Source organism: Dreissena polymorpha, chromosome 2 (assembly GCF_020536995.1).
Source record: "Dreissena polymorpha isolate Duluth1 chromosome 2, UMN_Dpol_1.0, whole genome shotgun sequence".
NCBI lineage: Eukaryota > Metazoa > Mollusca > Bivalvia > Myida > Dreissenidae > Dreissena > Dreissena polymorpha.
Window position 1 is genome coordinate 132,658,891 of NC_068356.1, and position 14,520 is coordinate 132,673,410.

Sequence of the window (14,520 nt, forward strand, 5' to 3'; positions counted from 1 at the left end):
GGTCTGAGCTGTTTAATTAATGGTTTCTGGGAGGGCCATGTGGATGCAAGACATGCTGTAGTGGGCGTGTCTGGGCCTTGAAACATTTAAAGGGGGAGGAGTGTAGTAAAATAAGGTCACTTCTAACAGCTTTGCTGTTGGGCTAGCTTTTTAACGATGTGGTTAAAGTGTCTGACTACCACTCTGGAGGTCGTGGGTTCAATCCCCTACTTTAGGCAAGCTCAGTATTTTCACATTATGCCTCACTTGCGTTGAAAATGTTCTCTTTCAGTGAAAAAGTCAAGTTAACTCTTAAGCTGTTAAGAACTAGTGGCTCAATATACAGGAAACAAGGGACAAAATTGTCACAAAACCAGGTTTTCATTGTGAAAAAAAATCTGATAAAGGGAGACAACTCTAACTGAACTTTTGAAATGAACAAACAAAATTAACCCCCTTTGTAAGTTTGTTTTAAAATAAATATATTTTTAGTCGGGGCGACCTTGACATTGGAGATATTGACGTGATTCTTTTGTGCGACACACCGTCCCATGATGGTGAACAAATGTGCCAAATGATTTTAAAATCTCATAATGAATGACATAGTTATAGCCCAGACAAGCTCATTTATGGCTATTTTTTACCTTTGAACTCAAAGTGTGACCTTGACCTTGGAGATATTGACGTAATTTTTTCGCGCGACACACCGTCTAATGATGGTTAACAAATGTGCCAAATGATTTTAAAATCTCACAATGAACGACAAAGTTATGGCCCGGACAAGCTTGTTCCGCCAGCCCGCCAGCCAGCCCGCCCGCATTCGCCAATCTAATAACCAGTTTTTTCCTTCGGAAAACCTGGTTAAAAAGGCAATGTATCGGTACTTATTGAAATTAAAAAATTAATGTAAACATTCTGCATGAATTTTCTGATCATAAGTTTGCAAAAAAACAACATTAACAAATATTCGGTGTAATCTATTTAAACAAACATAAAAAGCTTTCTATAAGCCTAAATAGTATTTCTGCACTCATTTGACATCAATTACTGATTTTAAACATAGGTTCATGTTAACAAAATATTTCTGGTTACCTGCAAATAAACTGTCAAAATTGTCAATTTAAAGCCTCCGCCACTAACACAAAATGAAACTTTAAATCCCAGTAGCGGAAAACGAATTATATGGTTTACGCACAATCAATATATTAACTTTATTTAAACAATGATCTTGACCGTACAAAAGCTACCTTTGTTTATGCAAAATGACTCACTTTACACCAATCCTCACAAATATGGCGAACAGAGTGAGTAGGTCACCCGGAAATGATAATATTATAACAACGGACCGTTAAGGGTTACATGCCACCGAATATAAAAGTTGGTATTTACAAGAACGCGAGCGCCGACGGCGTTGAAAGTCCATTGGCAAGATATACCGTAGGGAAGTTTCTGCTTAAGTAAATGTTAAAGGGGCCTTTTCACAGATTTTGTCATGTATTGAAGTTTGTCATTAATTGCTTTATATTGATAAATGTAAACATTGGATCTAATAAGCTCCAGTAAAAAATAAATAAAAAAATAAGTAAACCTCAACAGGGCTCGAACCACCGCCCCCTAGAGTCCTGGAGTAAAAAGTCCACCACTAAGGCAACTCGACCATCCGTGCTCATACAGTGAGGGTTGTATTTTATTCTTTATATAAGCAATACTTGTAGTTAAAAAAAACGTCAACAACAAAAACTCCAATAAAATAATAAACAAATTATTTAATTGTTTCGCGTTGAAACGCTTTATATTTTTCAGGCTTTTAAATCCTCAAAAGATGCATATAATGGTTATTTTAGAGCTTGGTAAATGTTCAGTATTACTGTTTCCTTACAAATATCATAACTAAAACGAAAATGTGCGAATCTGAAACAACTTATTTTTTTAATTTTGTCAATTTACCAAAACGTGAAAGACCCCATTAACATAATTCGTTACATACTCAAAATCTTACATGCATGCTGTTTTTGGAGTGAGCATTCTAAAGTTTTTAATCCTTATTCAAATTACTAAAACATTTTAAAATAATATGCAACATAATTTACAGATAAATATCAAAATACTGTAATTTGACCCCTCTCTTGCCGCCCAAAGGCGTATGTTTACCGTCACAAGGTTTAACGATATTACAGCCCTGAAAAAAAACTCGACAGTCTTCTGCAAGAAACAAGACAATAATTTATCCGTTAAAACTATTAAAGTAACTTACCACATGAATAAATACATTGTAAAAGTATGCTATCTCAAAATCAAATACGACGAAATTCACTTTGTAAAAACACACTACTGAGTATGCAAAATAATAGCACAAAAAAAAAAGGAAGATATTTATTGGAATGATGGCATATATGAAACAAGTGGAACTATGATTATATAATCAATATCTCGTTCTAATCCACGTTAAAAAAAGAATTGTTAAAAGATTTTGGAATTGTTTTTTTTCAAATGTCATTAGATATGACGATGGCTCGAAAATATTCAAAGTTTTTAATAGACTTCACGAATATTTATAGTTGAGCAAAAACAACACTGATATCGCCGGTAATTAACCAGTATATTCAGGATTCGTAAGCGGATGCGGTACCACTGCGCCACGCAACTTGCATGACCCGTTTCGAAACATATTACCTGTTGTAAACGTTATTTAGCATTTGCCACTTAAACAATTGTTTTACGAACGAACTTTGTTTTATCGTCTAAGAAGTTGTTTTTTTCAATAAAAATGGTCGTAGGAAATTTCACTAAAAATTATCTTAGACAAATTCTCAGAAGAAAATCTTTGAAAAAAAGGTTCTAAGTGAAAAATTGTAAAATTTAGAAATTCCTACGTTAAATATCTTATCTATATCTTCTGCCAAAATCCTACTACATCCGGGCATTTTTACCCTATGCTAAACACGCAACCGACTGCGAGACGTCGTCCTGATTTGCGGTAATATAAAAACCGTAATTTACATGCATGAATGAAGATCTATAAATAAACAAAGAGTGGCATAATCGCGTTTCCGTCATTTTACTCTCACGATCTATACATAATAAATTTGTAGATATTTGACGTGACAAGTTCAGAGCATAGCTCAAAGATCTATAAATATGTTTATAGCATCAAACGTTTTCAACGGAAGGTAACACTGGACTTGTAATTGTAAATAGGTCTTCGCGTTCGTATATTTATATGTTTACATATAGTTCGAAATACAATCTTCTTATTATTAGTAAATATACAAACAGGTGTCAACCTGAGATACCGCACAGATTGCAAAATTGTTCAACCTTCGGAGGGTCCAGACAAAATCCAATTTAAAGACAGACATCATCAGAAATCTGCTGTTTGCTGATGACTTTGTCTAAACGCTGTCTCAGAAGCCGATATGTTACGCTGTGTTGACATGTTTTAGCGCATGCACAACTTTTTGATCCGCACAAAAAGAATGAATTCCTGACACTCTCACACAATGTCACCATTAATAATAAATTGGACATCCACATAGCCAGAGTCAGCTCCACCTTCGACAGACTATACCTGAATATTTGAAACAGAAGAGACAACACTAGCCGGACCAAGCTCAAAGTATACAGCGCGGTGCTTCCTACGCTGCTCTATGTATCTGAAACATGGACAGTGTATCAAGACCATGTCAAGAAACGGAACAATTTTCACTAAACAAGTCGCAGGAAGATACTCAGCATCAAATGGCGAATAAAACTCCAGACACAGAGATTTTGGCTTAGGCAGGTTTTCCCAAGCATCTTCACCATTTTGACGCAGTCCCAACTTCACTGGGCAGAGCACCTAGCCCGTATGTCTGACGAGAGGCTGTCCGAAATACTTTTTTATGGCGAGCTGCAGCATTTTCAGCGGTTCCACGGTGAGCAAACGGAACGTTTCAAAGACACTATCAAAGCCTCACTAAAAGCTTTTGCAATCAACCCGGACAATCCACAATAGATCGCACCACATTGCGTGCTTCAATTTACAAAATCACCAAGGTGCATGGGGCTAACAGAACAACTGCCACAAAGAAGAAGAGGCAAGCCCGAGATACCCGTGCTGCCGACTGGTTTGTGGAGGTTTTGTCCCACTGCAGTTTCGTGCCACTGATATTTATGTGGAATAGGGTGGGACCAAACCTGCCCTCCCTCCCTACACGGATGTAAGTGGCACGAAACCTCCATCACCCCTTCTAGCTCTCCTGGACGCGTCACGCTCATCCCATTTCCTCTTTGTACAGGAACAGTCCGTGCCAGAATCGGCTTAAGCAGCCACCTGCGCCCACACAGACAAACCCATTCCAAGCAACGGGTTAAGATGACTAGAGTGTTCTTCGTCGAGTCGCCGGACGAACAACACATGTCAGTAAGGTAAACGATGATTTATGTAAAGTGAAGTAAAGTAAAGATCTGTTACTATAGTATAATAATTATAGTAACCCATTTATTCCAATAGTATAGCATAAGCTTTTATATTATTTTACAAGTATCTAGATATAATACGTGTTAAACTCAAACTCGAGATTAATATATTGGTCTGTATTTAATAACGTGAAGATAACGCTCGACGAATAAATATCGTTATATTTGGTGGCGATAAATTTAAACAAATTAAAGGACTTTAAAGGAGGTGTATGACGTAGTTTTTTTTTCTCGAATACAAACCAGCTTTTCACCTTACCTGACCTCTGTAACTGTCCAATAAAATTCAAATAAAATTTCCCGCGGCTTGTTCAGAATGAATACACTTCAGTTATCCCATAGGCTGATATGAGCATACCATCAGAACATTGGAAACATGTCCGCGTCTTTGTAACACTGTTTTACTGCGTGTTCAGCATGAAACAATTTTATCTCTAATGAAAAGGCTTAATAGATAGAACAATTTTACACTCAATCTCGACATCAATACAGTTTGTGCGTCCACCTTTTATTTTCAGAGGCAACAGCGTTTTTACTTAAAGGTTATGTTCTCATGTTAGTACTGACTTTCATATTCCTATCAACATGTTAACATGTAAAAGTATAAAAAGCAGTGGAAGCGTGGCCTCACTTTAATGCATTGCATTTCAACCCGCGAGTTATCAGGGTTTATTTACAGGTCATCGCTGAGTCCGAAGACGCTTATGTGCTGAGCTGAGTTCGTGGCCAGTTTGTTATATAATATAGACCCTATCCGTGAACTAGGTGAACTGAGATTTTCTTTAGACCACAAAATATATTAAATGAAGATATTCAGCGATATAATTATGGTATGTCAATAATAGATTCTCTATGTGTTTTCAACAATACCATGATAAATATTATTTTTAATTAATTTAACAAGAATTATTCCACTATATTGCCTAATGTAATAAGCATGAGCGCGATGATTCTCGATACTGCTGTTAATAATCGAATCAAAAAGCAATGCCCTGCAAACCACTAAAACAGGTTTGTTCGAAGAACGCGCGTATAAATATTTAAAATATGTACGGATACTTCGCGTGTGGCCGGTTGACTCATATGTTTAAATTTCACTTCCATTCTTCATTTGGTTTTCTGTTTTGTATCTATAGGTTTATGACCAGCAAAATGTAATTATGTAAAATAAGCCGCGAAAACTCCGCGTAACATCACGTATTGCGTGTGATCCAGCTAAGAACTGCACAGAAAAAGACATTCGCTATCCTTGGTCTCATTTTTTGAACTCTACCTTTCACGAACTCAAACCACAATCAACGCCGTATATCTTTTTTAAAGATATTTCTTGTTAATAATACAAAATGAAACCGTTTCAATATATGCATAAACACGGTTTAAAAATAACGTTAAAATGATAAAAAAATCCGTTTTACTAAAACGTGCGTATTATACTAAAAGTATAGACAGAGTTAAAAATACAAAACAACATTCATAACATGAAATGAACACTTTCTTTTTGAAATTCACCAAAATTATGCCCATTTAATATATGATGCCTTATTCAAATTCACTTAATACGGAGTTTAGAAAATAATTGGTTACGAATTTAATTTTAATTAATTGCTGCCGAATTTAGTGGTAGAGTTGAACATTAGCTCGATTATTAAACTTATAAACTTAAAAGAGGAAGTTATAAAAAACAAGTTTAAACTAAATCAAAGATAGCAGAATGCCTCTGTTTGGTATTGAGAAATATTACTCGCTCGTTCTTTTATATGGGAACTTGGTTAGGTATGTAAATTGACTTAATTATGTAGATTTTCACGTGTTTGTTTACATCAATTTCATGCAATAAGTAAAAAATAAAACTCAAAATGCCTTTTGAACAAATAAAAAATGTGTTTTCGTTGTAAATGTTTTGTTAAATTGGATTCCTTTTAAAACATGTGTAGATTCATGAAATCTACTTGCTATGCTATGTTTATGTAAAGTAAATTTATGAATAAGGGCTTTGAAGCATTTCACTTTGCATTTTTACATTATTTTACCCAAATTTATATGCTCAGTTATTTGACAGAGCCTTGACTTCCCATTTATTTCATTTAAATTATAATATATTGCAAGTTAACATTTATATAAGAGTCATTAAAAACAAATATCTAATCATGTAATGACTTCAATACTAAAATACAAATTGTATAGAATTTAAAGCATACATAAACATTTACACCATCTGTATTTGATCTGTATGCGCAGAAACTTTAAACTTATTATTTATAAGCCAATAACACGAATTTGAAGTACTAAAACATAAGAAGTCAGTATCCATGGTTTTACCAGAGAAGTTTGATAGCTGTCTTCAGATTGACAGTTATTATAATTCGACACTGTTAAATGATGATGTTAACATACTATTGAGTGTAACATGATCTGACAAATATTTTAACAAATGTATTTACATGTATAATTTACTGTACTTTTTTGGATATCATGATAGAATTAATTAAGATAATCTGTTTGACTATTGACTATGTTTTTTTTTCTTTTCAGACTCATGTTTATCCAGTGTGGTTATTTTGAAAGCATTTGGCAATTAATAATTCACGTACTCCATGAAATTGTTGTAAATGTATAAATAAATGGTATTTCAACATAAAATGTTTGCCAGTTTATGTTGACATATCCGACAAATATATTGATTAAATAAAGGTGTTATCTAAAAACTACGCAAATGCATACCGCAGCCACAGATTTAATCGTTAGATAAGAGAAAGCGTGTTTTAATGGACCAGAGAGGAATATGTTCATACATGTTTGAATGATTGAATGTTATAATTCATTGACTTAAACTTGTAAGTGCATCAAATAAAATGGCAACATCAAAATCAAGAAAATCAATATGTGATCTTCATTCCAATGAAGAGGCCACGGTGATGTGTCTGAAACATCATCAACTCATGTGCCTTGATTGCGTTCTTGAACAGAAACATAAACTCCATGACTGCATCATAAAAGGAATCGAAAAACTACTCCCCAGTGAAAAATACCAGTATGAACTCATACTCTTAAGACGTGGACTGGTTGATAAAAAGCTTGCAGTAGCTCAACATACAACACAAGTTGGTAAGAAGCGAGAAGATTTGAAGGATGAAGTTGAAAAACATTTTCAGGAACTGGTACAGAAATTGCAAGACATAAAGAAGGACAGCCTGAAAGATCTGGAGGAGCAAGCAAAGATTCTCCACGACCGTGATTTGTTTGAGATGAAACAAATTGAAGAAATAGAACTGCATGTCAAAACCAACATTGAGAAGTTGGATGATATAAGCCATGGAACGCATGATGACGAGCTACAAGAACTACGCAGGAAGGAAGAGACACTCATACCTGAAATTTGTCCATCTGCAGTTCGAGGATATTTTTCTCCATATGTGATACTTGATTGCAATACAAAGAGTTTGGGAAAAATTGAGTTTTTTGACATAGATTCCACGGTGTCTTCCTCTGATGACTACTTACGCCCAAAGTCATATACAGAACAAACTGTGTCAGCAGTTGTTGCACAAAGTTTGCAATCTAACGTTGTTTCTGATATTGTAAACACATCCGGAATACACATTACAAGCACGACGGAAACTCCTCCAGTAATTGGTCCAAAGCCAAAACCAAGACAAAAATCCAAGGATCTGGATAGAGGTAGCAATGAACATGCCAAACTTTTACCAACTGATGCTACACAAGACATGACAGATTTTCCAGCACTTCCTACTGTTGGAAAGTCTGATGTACGGAATATGGGAATTAAAGAAAAAAATAAACTTCGTACAATATCAAAAGATTTACAGGACATTCCAAAACCTGACTTTGAGAAACTCAAAGACAAAACGGTTAAACTTGAAAGCGGTAAAAAGATGTCATTGCCAAAGGCAGTAAGCTTTACAGAAGTAGTTATCACTGACTTACACAATATTATTTTACTGGACAAAACAGGTAACATCATTGTCATGGCTGATTTCAGTGGGCAGGTAAAATGTTCCAAAGATGTGCGTGGAGCTCAAAGACTAGTTTGTATGCAAGACGGCTGTTTTGCAATTTTCAACGGAAAGAAAATCCAAATGTATGGAACGTCATCAGATAATTTCATACCAAGCAAGAAAAAGATTGAAGGGTTAAAAAATGAGATCCCATATATGACAGGCTTCAATTATAACTGCCAGACTAAACAGTTTGCTGTCAGTGGCCTGGACAAGAATGCTGAAATGAAGGTGATATTTGTCAAAGACTCTGGTGAAAAGGATGCTAGTGTACTACTATACAAACAAACACAGCCATACGACTTTAACATGATCCGAACAACGTACAGCTTTGACGCAAATAAACTTTTTTGCATGAACATTGAAAAGAAATCCATGAAATGTGTAGCCTGTGACACCAAAATACTTGACTGGGCTCAAAAATGCTCTGACGGCGATTTCTGTCCAAGAGAGATGACACTTCGTGGAAACTTGCTCCTTGTCACTAGCCCATCGTGCATATTCATTTTCTCGAAGAACGACGGGGAAACGAAAAAGAAAATTCCCACTGAGACATTGCTCAGGGATATTCATGGCATTTGTTTCATAGAGGAAGAGCAGCTTGCCGTCGTCACCTCTATCTCAAAAGACCGCGATGCTTCCCTGACCCTGGGATTTGTCTCCATTTAGATAGTCTTTATTACATGGCAACGAGCTGTTGGAGCATTGTGTTGTAAGAAATGGATTCCAATGTTTTTATGAGTCGACTCAACTAATAATAGTACGTACATTATACGGTTAACAGTGTTTGAGAGTAGTTTGCAACAAATATCATAATACAATCTGCTGCTAGTGTTGGGAGGAAGCCTTTCATTATAAGGGTAAAATGAATAATTTTAAAGTTCAACAAACCTTTGAATTTAAAATCAAAGGAGTTCCCAGAGTTTTTCAGTTCAACTTCAAAAGAACGTTCCTGCTGAAGCACTGGTATAGAAACTTCGTAATATCAACTTCGTAATTGGAGAGAGCAGCTTACATCGGTAAACTCTTTTGCAGAAGACATGCAAAGTGCATCTCGGATGCTCGGATTTGTCTTGCCTTCTGCTGAATTGTTATTCTGTTTCTGTTACCGTATTGGTTAGTCTGTGTCTTGACTTTTTATGTTATGGTAGTGTGTTTTTTCATAAATAAAATGTATTTAATAATTGTTAGATGTGATTTGCATAGACTTGTTTGTCCTTTTGTTGATTTTCATTTTGTTTTGTTTGATATTTTTAATGTACCTAATGTTATGTTTTATTATTGTTTTCGAATACCCTATATACTTGTGTATGCTTACTGTAGGTAAATTATTTTTGTCTAAATAAAAATAGCTTGTATGTAACTAGCAGCCTTTTTGAAGGTTTCTTAGTTACGTTCTCAATTTAAAGAGTTTCTGTACACATAAAACAGTCACTTTAACTTGGAACAAATCATGAATTAGTTGCGATTATTTGTATCATTTGTTTTTAAGTGTTCAATACTGAACAGAATTTTTAATTTTTAGATCAAGATCATTCAAAGTATAAGAACAAAGTTCTAGTCTACGTTCTAATAATACACATTTAAAGCAATATTTAACTGATACTGACATAAATATATTAAAAACCGTTACGATGAAGCGATTTAAATCTATTGAACCTTACCTTACTTAGCATACTGGTATGGCCTAAAAAAACTTGTTCAACCAGCACAAACAAGATCCCGCGAACAAATTTGTAGTGAGTGAAGTCGAGATTTGGAGCGAATATTAAAACGAGATAAGCGGTAATAACTTTCTTGCTGACATGGCTGGAGATTGAGCGGTATTCAAAAAATTATAATAAAAGTAATAAAGGGTATAAAACGGCAAAAATACCTGTCTCGGCATGTACGTCGCCATCTTGACTATCGTGATTACCCCTTCTAACTTTGTCTGTTACGCTTTTCAAAAGACGAGATGCAGTCGATACTGGTGTTATTTCACTGTCCCTCAGTAAGTAACAGTTATTGTGCTCTGGTCTGTATATAACCATTGAGTAGGAAATAATTATTTTAAAAAGTATTCACTTTAATTGCTACTAAAATTGAATTGTGATGATACAAGGATTTGTTTATATACACATGTACACTTATATGTTTGATGGATAATTCTTTTCCAAGTGTAAAGTTTGAAGCTCCTTAAAACCGCTTAACCACCCTTTTTTGCAGTGACTGTTCAAAGGTAACCCCAGTTTTGTTGATGTTTGTGCTTTTGTTATGTACATGTGTGTGTTGTCGAGTGCATTTGTTTGTGTCTCGCTGTTTGGCAGTGGTTTCCTTGACTAAAATAAAGGACCGCATAATGTATAATAAGGGTTTTCTCTTCAGCTGGTGCATCCGAAGTTATACTCTATGTGTATAATAGAACATAACATGATATAATATGAAGCAAAATAAAACGTATTAACACTGAAGAAACGTGTTAACAGTGAAACAATTAAGCCCCAAAAGATATGTTCAGGTTTAATTCGACTTAATATACTTCAGCTCTTAGGCTTCAAGAATGAAGAATTGGGCACAGGTTTGAACAGGCTTTGGAGAATAGAGGATGGATACATTCCTACGACATTCAATTGAATAATATACTTATTTCTACGAAATATTTGAAAAGAAAAACAGTAACCTTTTAACTTTATTGCAGCTTTATAAGTTATCAAAAGAACCACCACAATCATCGTTATCTTCGCCAGTCATCAGCAGTATTCACGCCTTTAATTTTAAAACAATCTTGGAAGCAATCCTATCTGCATTCAATATTAACAGGAAGTTTAAAGATTATTTATAAAAGGTATCTTAAATGTGCCCTTTATCATCTCCACATATTTACAGAACAAATACCGTTAAGCTTGCAGCGATAAGCAATTGTGTCCCACTGCTGATTGAATTGTGTCGTTTTCGTTTTTTTCGAGTTTGTGAAAGAATAAAAATATGCTTGCAAGTGGAATGGACAGATTAATGGTGCAAACGATTTGAGGTATTTTTCTTTCTTTTTTCCTAGAATAGTAGCTTTCAAGTAATGTCATTTGAATATGAGAATGATGTATATAATTTAACATCCAAATTCAAATAATTAATTATAGTTTTTTTGCTGAAGACGAAACATTATTTTGATATATTCTGAGGTAAAATGCGTTGTTACTTAAACAACATCTTTGACGAATTCGTGTCACACAAATATGATAAACCCAACGTATATAATTATGTTATCTTGTGAATTGGTTCATAGAGAAAAGTGTTCTGACACGATGAGCGCCTTATGCCACATGTCAGCTTATGTCAACTAATGATACCACGAAACCATGCTCGACTTTGAAGTCGAAATGGTAGTTCTTGCCAGACTGGCTGAATGCATAAGCTGGACTGGAGCTTCGTTGGCTTCGTATGGCATAAGACCCTCTTTTGCATGACGTGGCTCATACTAGTACTATGTTTGCGTTAAAATAAATGCTATCAAAATCGGGGCTGACTTCGGGTGTCATTTTGTCATAGGAAGAAGCCATGATGTTTGCTGATCACTTCAATTAAGAGGAAATGGAAACCAATAAAAGTGACACTACAGTATGCAGCTCTCATCAACAGTCTTTCGTTGCTGTGTGTTTCACACACAAAAAGCTGTTGTGTACAGACTGTCTTATCGAGGAAACCCACTCCGGAAATTGCCAAATGAAATCGTTTTCAAAACAATTTACAGATAATGAACAATATTTCATTGACGCTTTGAAAATAATCCAAAAAGTTGACTGCAGCCTTTCTAGGGTAGACCGCCACGTAAATGAAATACGAAGACAAAGGCAAGTAGTAAAGGGCAAGATCAATGAAAGTATGAATGCAATGATACATAAATTAAATGAATCTGCTCGAAACTCGATCCAGATGGTCGACACACAAGCAGATATTATAGAAAGTACGTACAATAATTTTATCAAAGAGGTTAAGGCTTCAAAGTCAAAACTTGAGACAAACTTAGATTTAGCGACACAAGATCAATATGCGGAGTCAGATTTTCAGAATATTGTCAAATTACTGGATGACAAAGATCATCATATGAATGTCAACATGTTGGAATGCGGATTTACCGTCACAGACGTCAAGGAACGTATAGATGAGTTGAAGGAAATCGGAAAAGTAATTTTTGGAGAATTTGAATATTATGAGGCAATTAGCCATTTTGAGGTGCCCACCAGTAACACAGAAAAACATAGCAACCTATCTGTAGATACAAAGATGCCAAAGGTTAACATGGGTACACAGTACAAAATTGCTGCAAATACCGAAGTGCAAAGAGCTGACACAGGCACACATACCAACGTTCCTGTCGTCACAGACGAAAAAAGAAATATATCTCTTTCGATTCGTCCAGATAAAAAGAGGTCAATGTGTTGTTCATGTTTTGGAAGCAAATATGCAATGGAAGACCAGACTGCCGATTATGAAAGTCCATTAGAAGCAGCTAATGCCGAAGGGTATGAAATAATACACAACCTAAAGATAAACGATATACAAGAACAAATACATAAGAACACAATAATACAAAATCCATCATATAGTTCAGAAGTGGATGACAATTTGGGTGTTTATAGCGATGTAACATTCACAACTCTTGAAATCCCAAACAATAAAACAACTATTGTTTTGTATAAAAATAATGACTTTCAACAGAAAGTGTCTTTCAAGTGGGTAACGGATGTAAAGAACGGAATCATAGTTTATGATGAATTTGAACAGACGCTTGTTCTAACGGGCACAGACGGGTGCGTTAAAGTCGTCCACCAAATCAAAGAACAGCCTCTGGCACTGATTAGGGTTTCGTCAGAACGGGTGACAACACTGTTTGTCGAAGGAAAAGCGTGCAAAATGAGGTGTTATTTTATAAGTGATACGGCAATAAAATTAAACTACGCCAATGCATTGCCAAACGAAATTCAAAATCAGTTCTTAGGTGCCTGGTATGACATTTTAAACGAAAAATACGCCGTGGCATGTAATGGTACACTTTATGTACTGACTGCAGCTGGAGAGATAGAATCCAAGCATGTATTTAAAAAACGTGATGGGAACTGGGAAGGCATTCGCGCAGCATACGACTTCCATAAACGTCTGCTTTTCGTATTAGACTCGCGCAAAAAGCAATTGGAATGTCAGAGCATCGACAAAAAAGAAGTGGTTTGGGAAAAAACATATGATGGCGAGGAATTTCGTCCGACGAACGTGTGCCTCACAAAAGACACACTATATATTATAAGCGGAGATCAGCTTATTCCCGTATCATGTGAGGATGGGACGCCTACGGGAGACCCAATTGAGTTAGAAGATTTGGATGAGAACATTTTGGCCTGCCATTTTGTGGAGGGCAAAAATGCTATGATTCTTACCACAAAATCTCGTACAGTTGGATTTCTTAAATTGGATCGCAATCAGCAGATAAGAGTGGTGAAGGAAAGCGCGGATGTCAATTTGACGGACATTAATGTCACACAATTTTGATCTGTTACCTGCAAATGTAGCGTAATGAGTTTTGAACGAACAGACAACGTCTCTTGTTTCACGAAAGTATAGGATATTTGTTTATCAAAGTGGTATCACTTTTTACTGCGTTGTTTGGAGCTGTGATATAAAATAACAAAACAGTCGAAAGGGCTAGTGATGTTGTTAATCTTAATGCACCAGTACATGTAGTTTAAATATCGATTTGTTAAGTATAACCACCATTTTTGTAAAACTTTTACATGAACATTAGTTTTGTCTTTATGTTTAAAAAGTTTTGTGATTTGAGAAATAAAGAACATAAAGACAATTTCAATATTTTATATAATATTGGCAATTGTATATTATGTAAGTACAATTTCATTTTTTTCAAATTAAACTTGACACATTACAAATGTTTACACGTTAACCATTAAAAATAAGTAAAAATAGAGTATCATCTGCATTTCGTAAAAATCTTAATACATGTACGCGTATATAATACTCTAAAACAAAAGAAAAACGTTCTTCTGAATTTAAAACGTTTTTGGATTTCATATTTAAA

At 35.1% G+C, this 14,520-nt stretch overlaps 3 protein-coding genes across 8 annotated transcripts in view; 2 read left to right on the forward strand and 1 right to left on the reverse strand.

The window, feature by feature from the left end:
* LOC127869040 (integrin beta-PS-like) overlaps positions 1-1,330 on the reverse strand; it is a 42,986-nt gene extending 41,656 nt beyond the window's left edge. For 4 of the 6 annotated variants that reach the window (XM_052411301.1, XM_052411296.1, XM_052411302.1 and 1 more), the window contains exon 1: positions 1,251-1,330. The gene's annotated coding sequence lies outside the window, so the exon portion shown is untranslated. The other 2 variants (XM_052411298.1, XM_052411299.1) reach the window with 2 other exon arrangements.
* Positions 1,331-6,068: 4,738 nt separating this feature from the next.
* LOC127869053 (uncharacterized) lies at positions 6,069-9,816 on the forward strand. Its single transcript, XM_052411319.1, has 2 exons — positions 6,069-6,210; positions 6,970-9,816. Exon 2 carries the CDS (start codon positions 7,290-7,292, stop codon positions 9,120-9,122), a length of 1,833 nt encoding a protein of 610 aa, XP_052267279.1. The 5' UTR covers positions 6,069-6,210; positions 6,970-7,289; the 3' UTR covers positions 9,123-9,816.
* Positions 9,817-11,292: 1,476 nt separating this feature from the next.
* On the forward strand, positions 11,293-14,286 carry LOC127869054 (uncharacterized). Its single transcript, XM_052411320.1, has 2 exons — positions 11,293-11,466; positions 11,982-14,286. The coding sequence occupies exon 2, from the start codon at positions 12,024-12,026 to the stop codon at positions 13,974-13,976; it is 1,953 nt and encodes a 650-aa protein (XP_052267280.1). The 5' UTR covers positions 11,293-11,466; positions 11,982-12,023; the 3' UTR covers positions 13,977-14,286.
* Positions 14,287-14,520: the final 234 nt, after the last annotated feature.

Bases quoted from the DNA above. Each gene is read 5' to 3' on its own strand.
- LOC127869053 (XM_052411319.1), top strand. From the start codon at position 7,290: ATGGCAACATCAAAATCAAGAAAATCAATATGTGATCTTCATTCCAAT.
- LOC127869054 (XM_052411320.1), top strand. From the start codon at position 12,024: ATGGAAACCAATAAAAGTGACACTACAGTATGCAGCTCTCATCAACAG.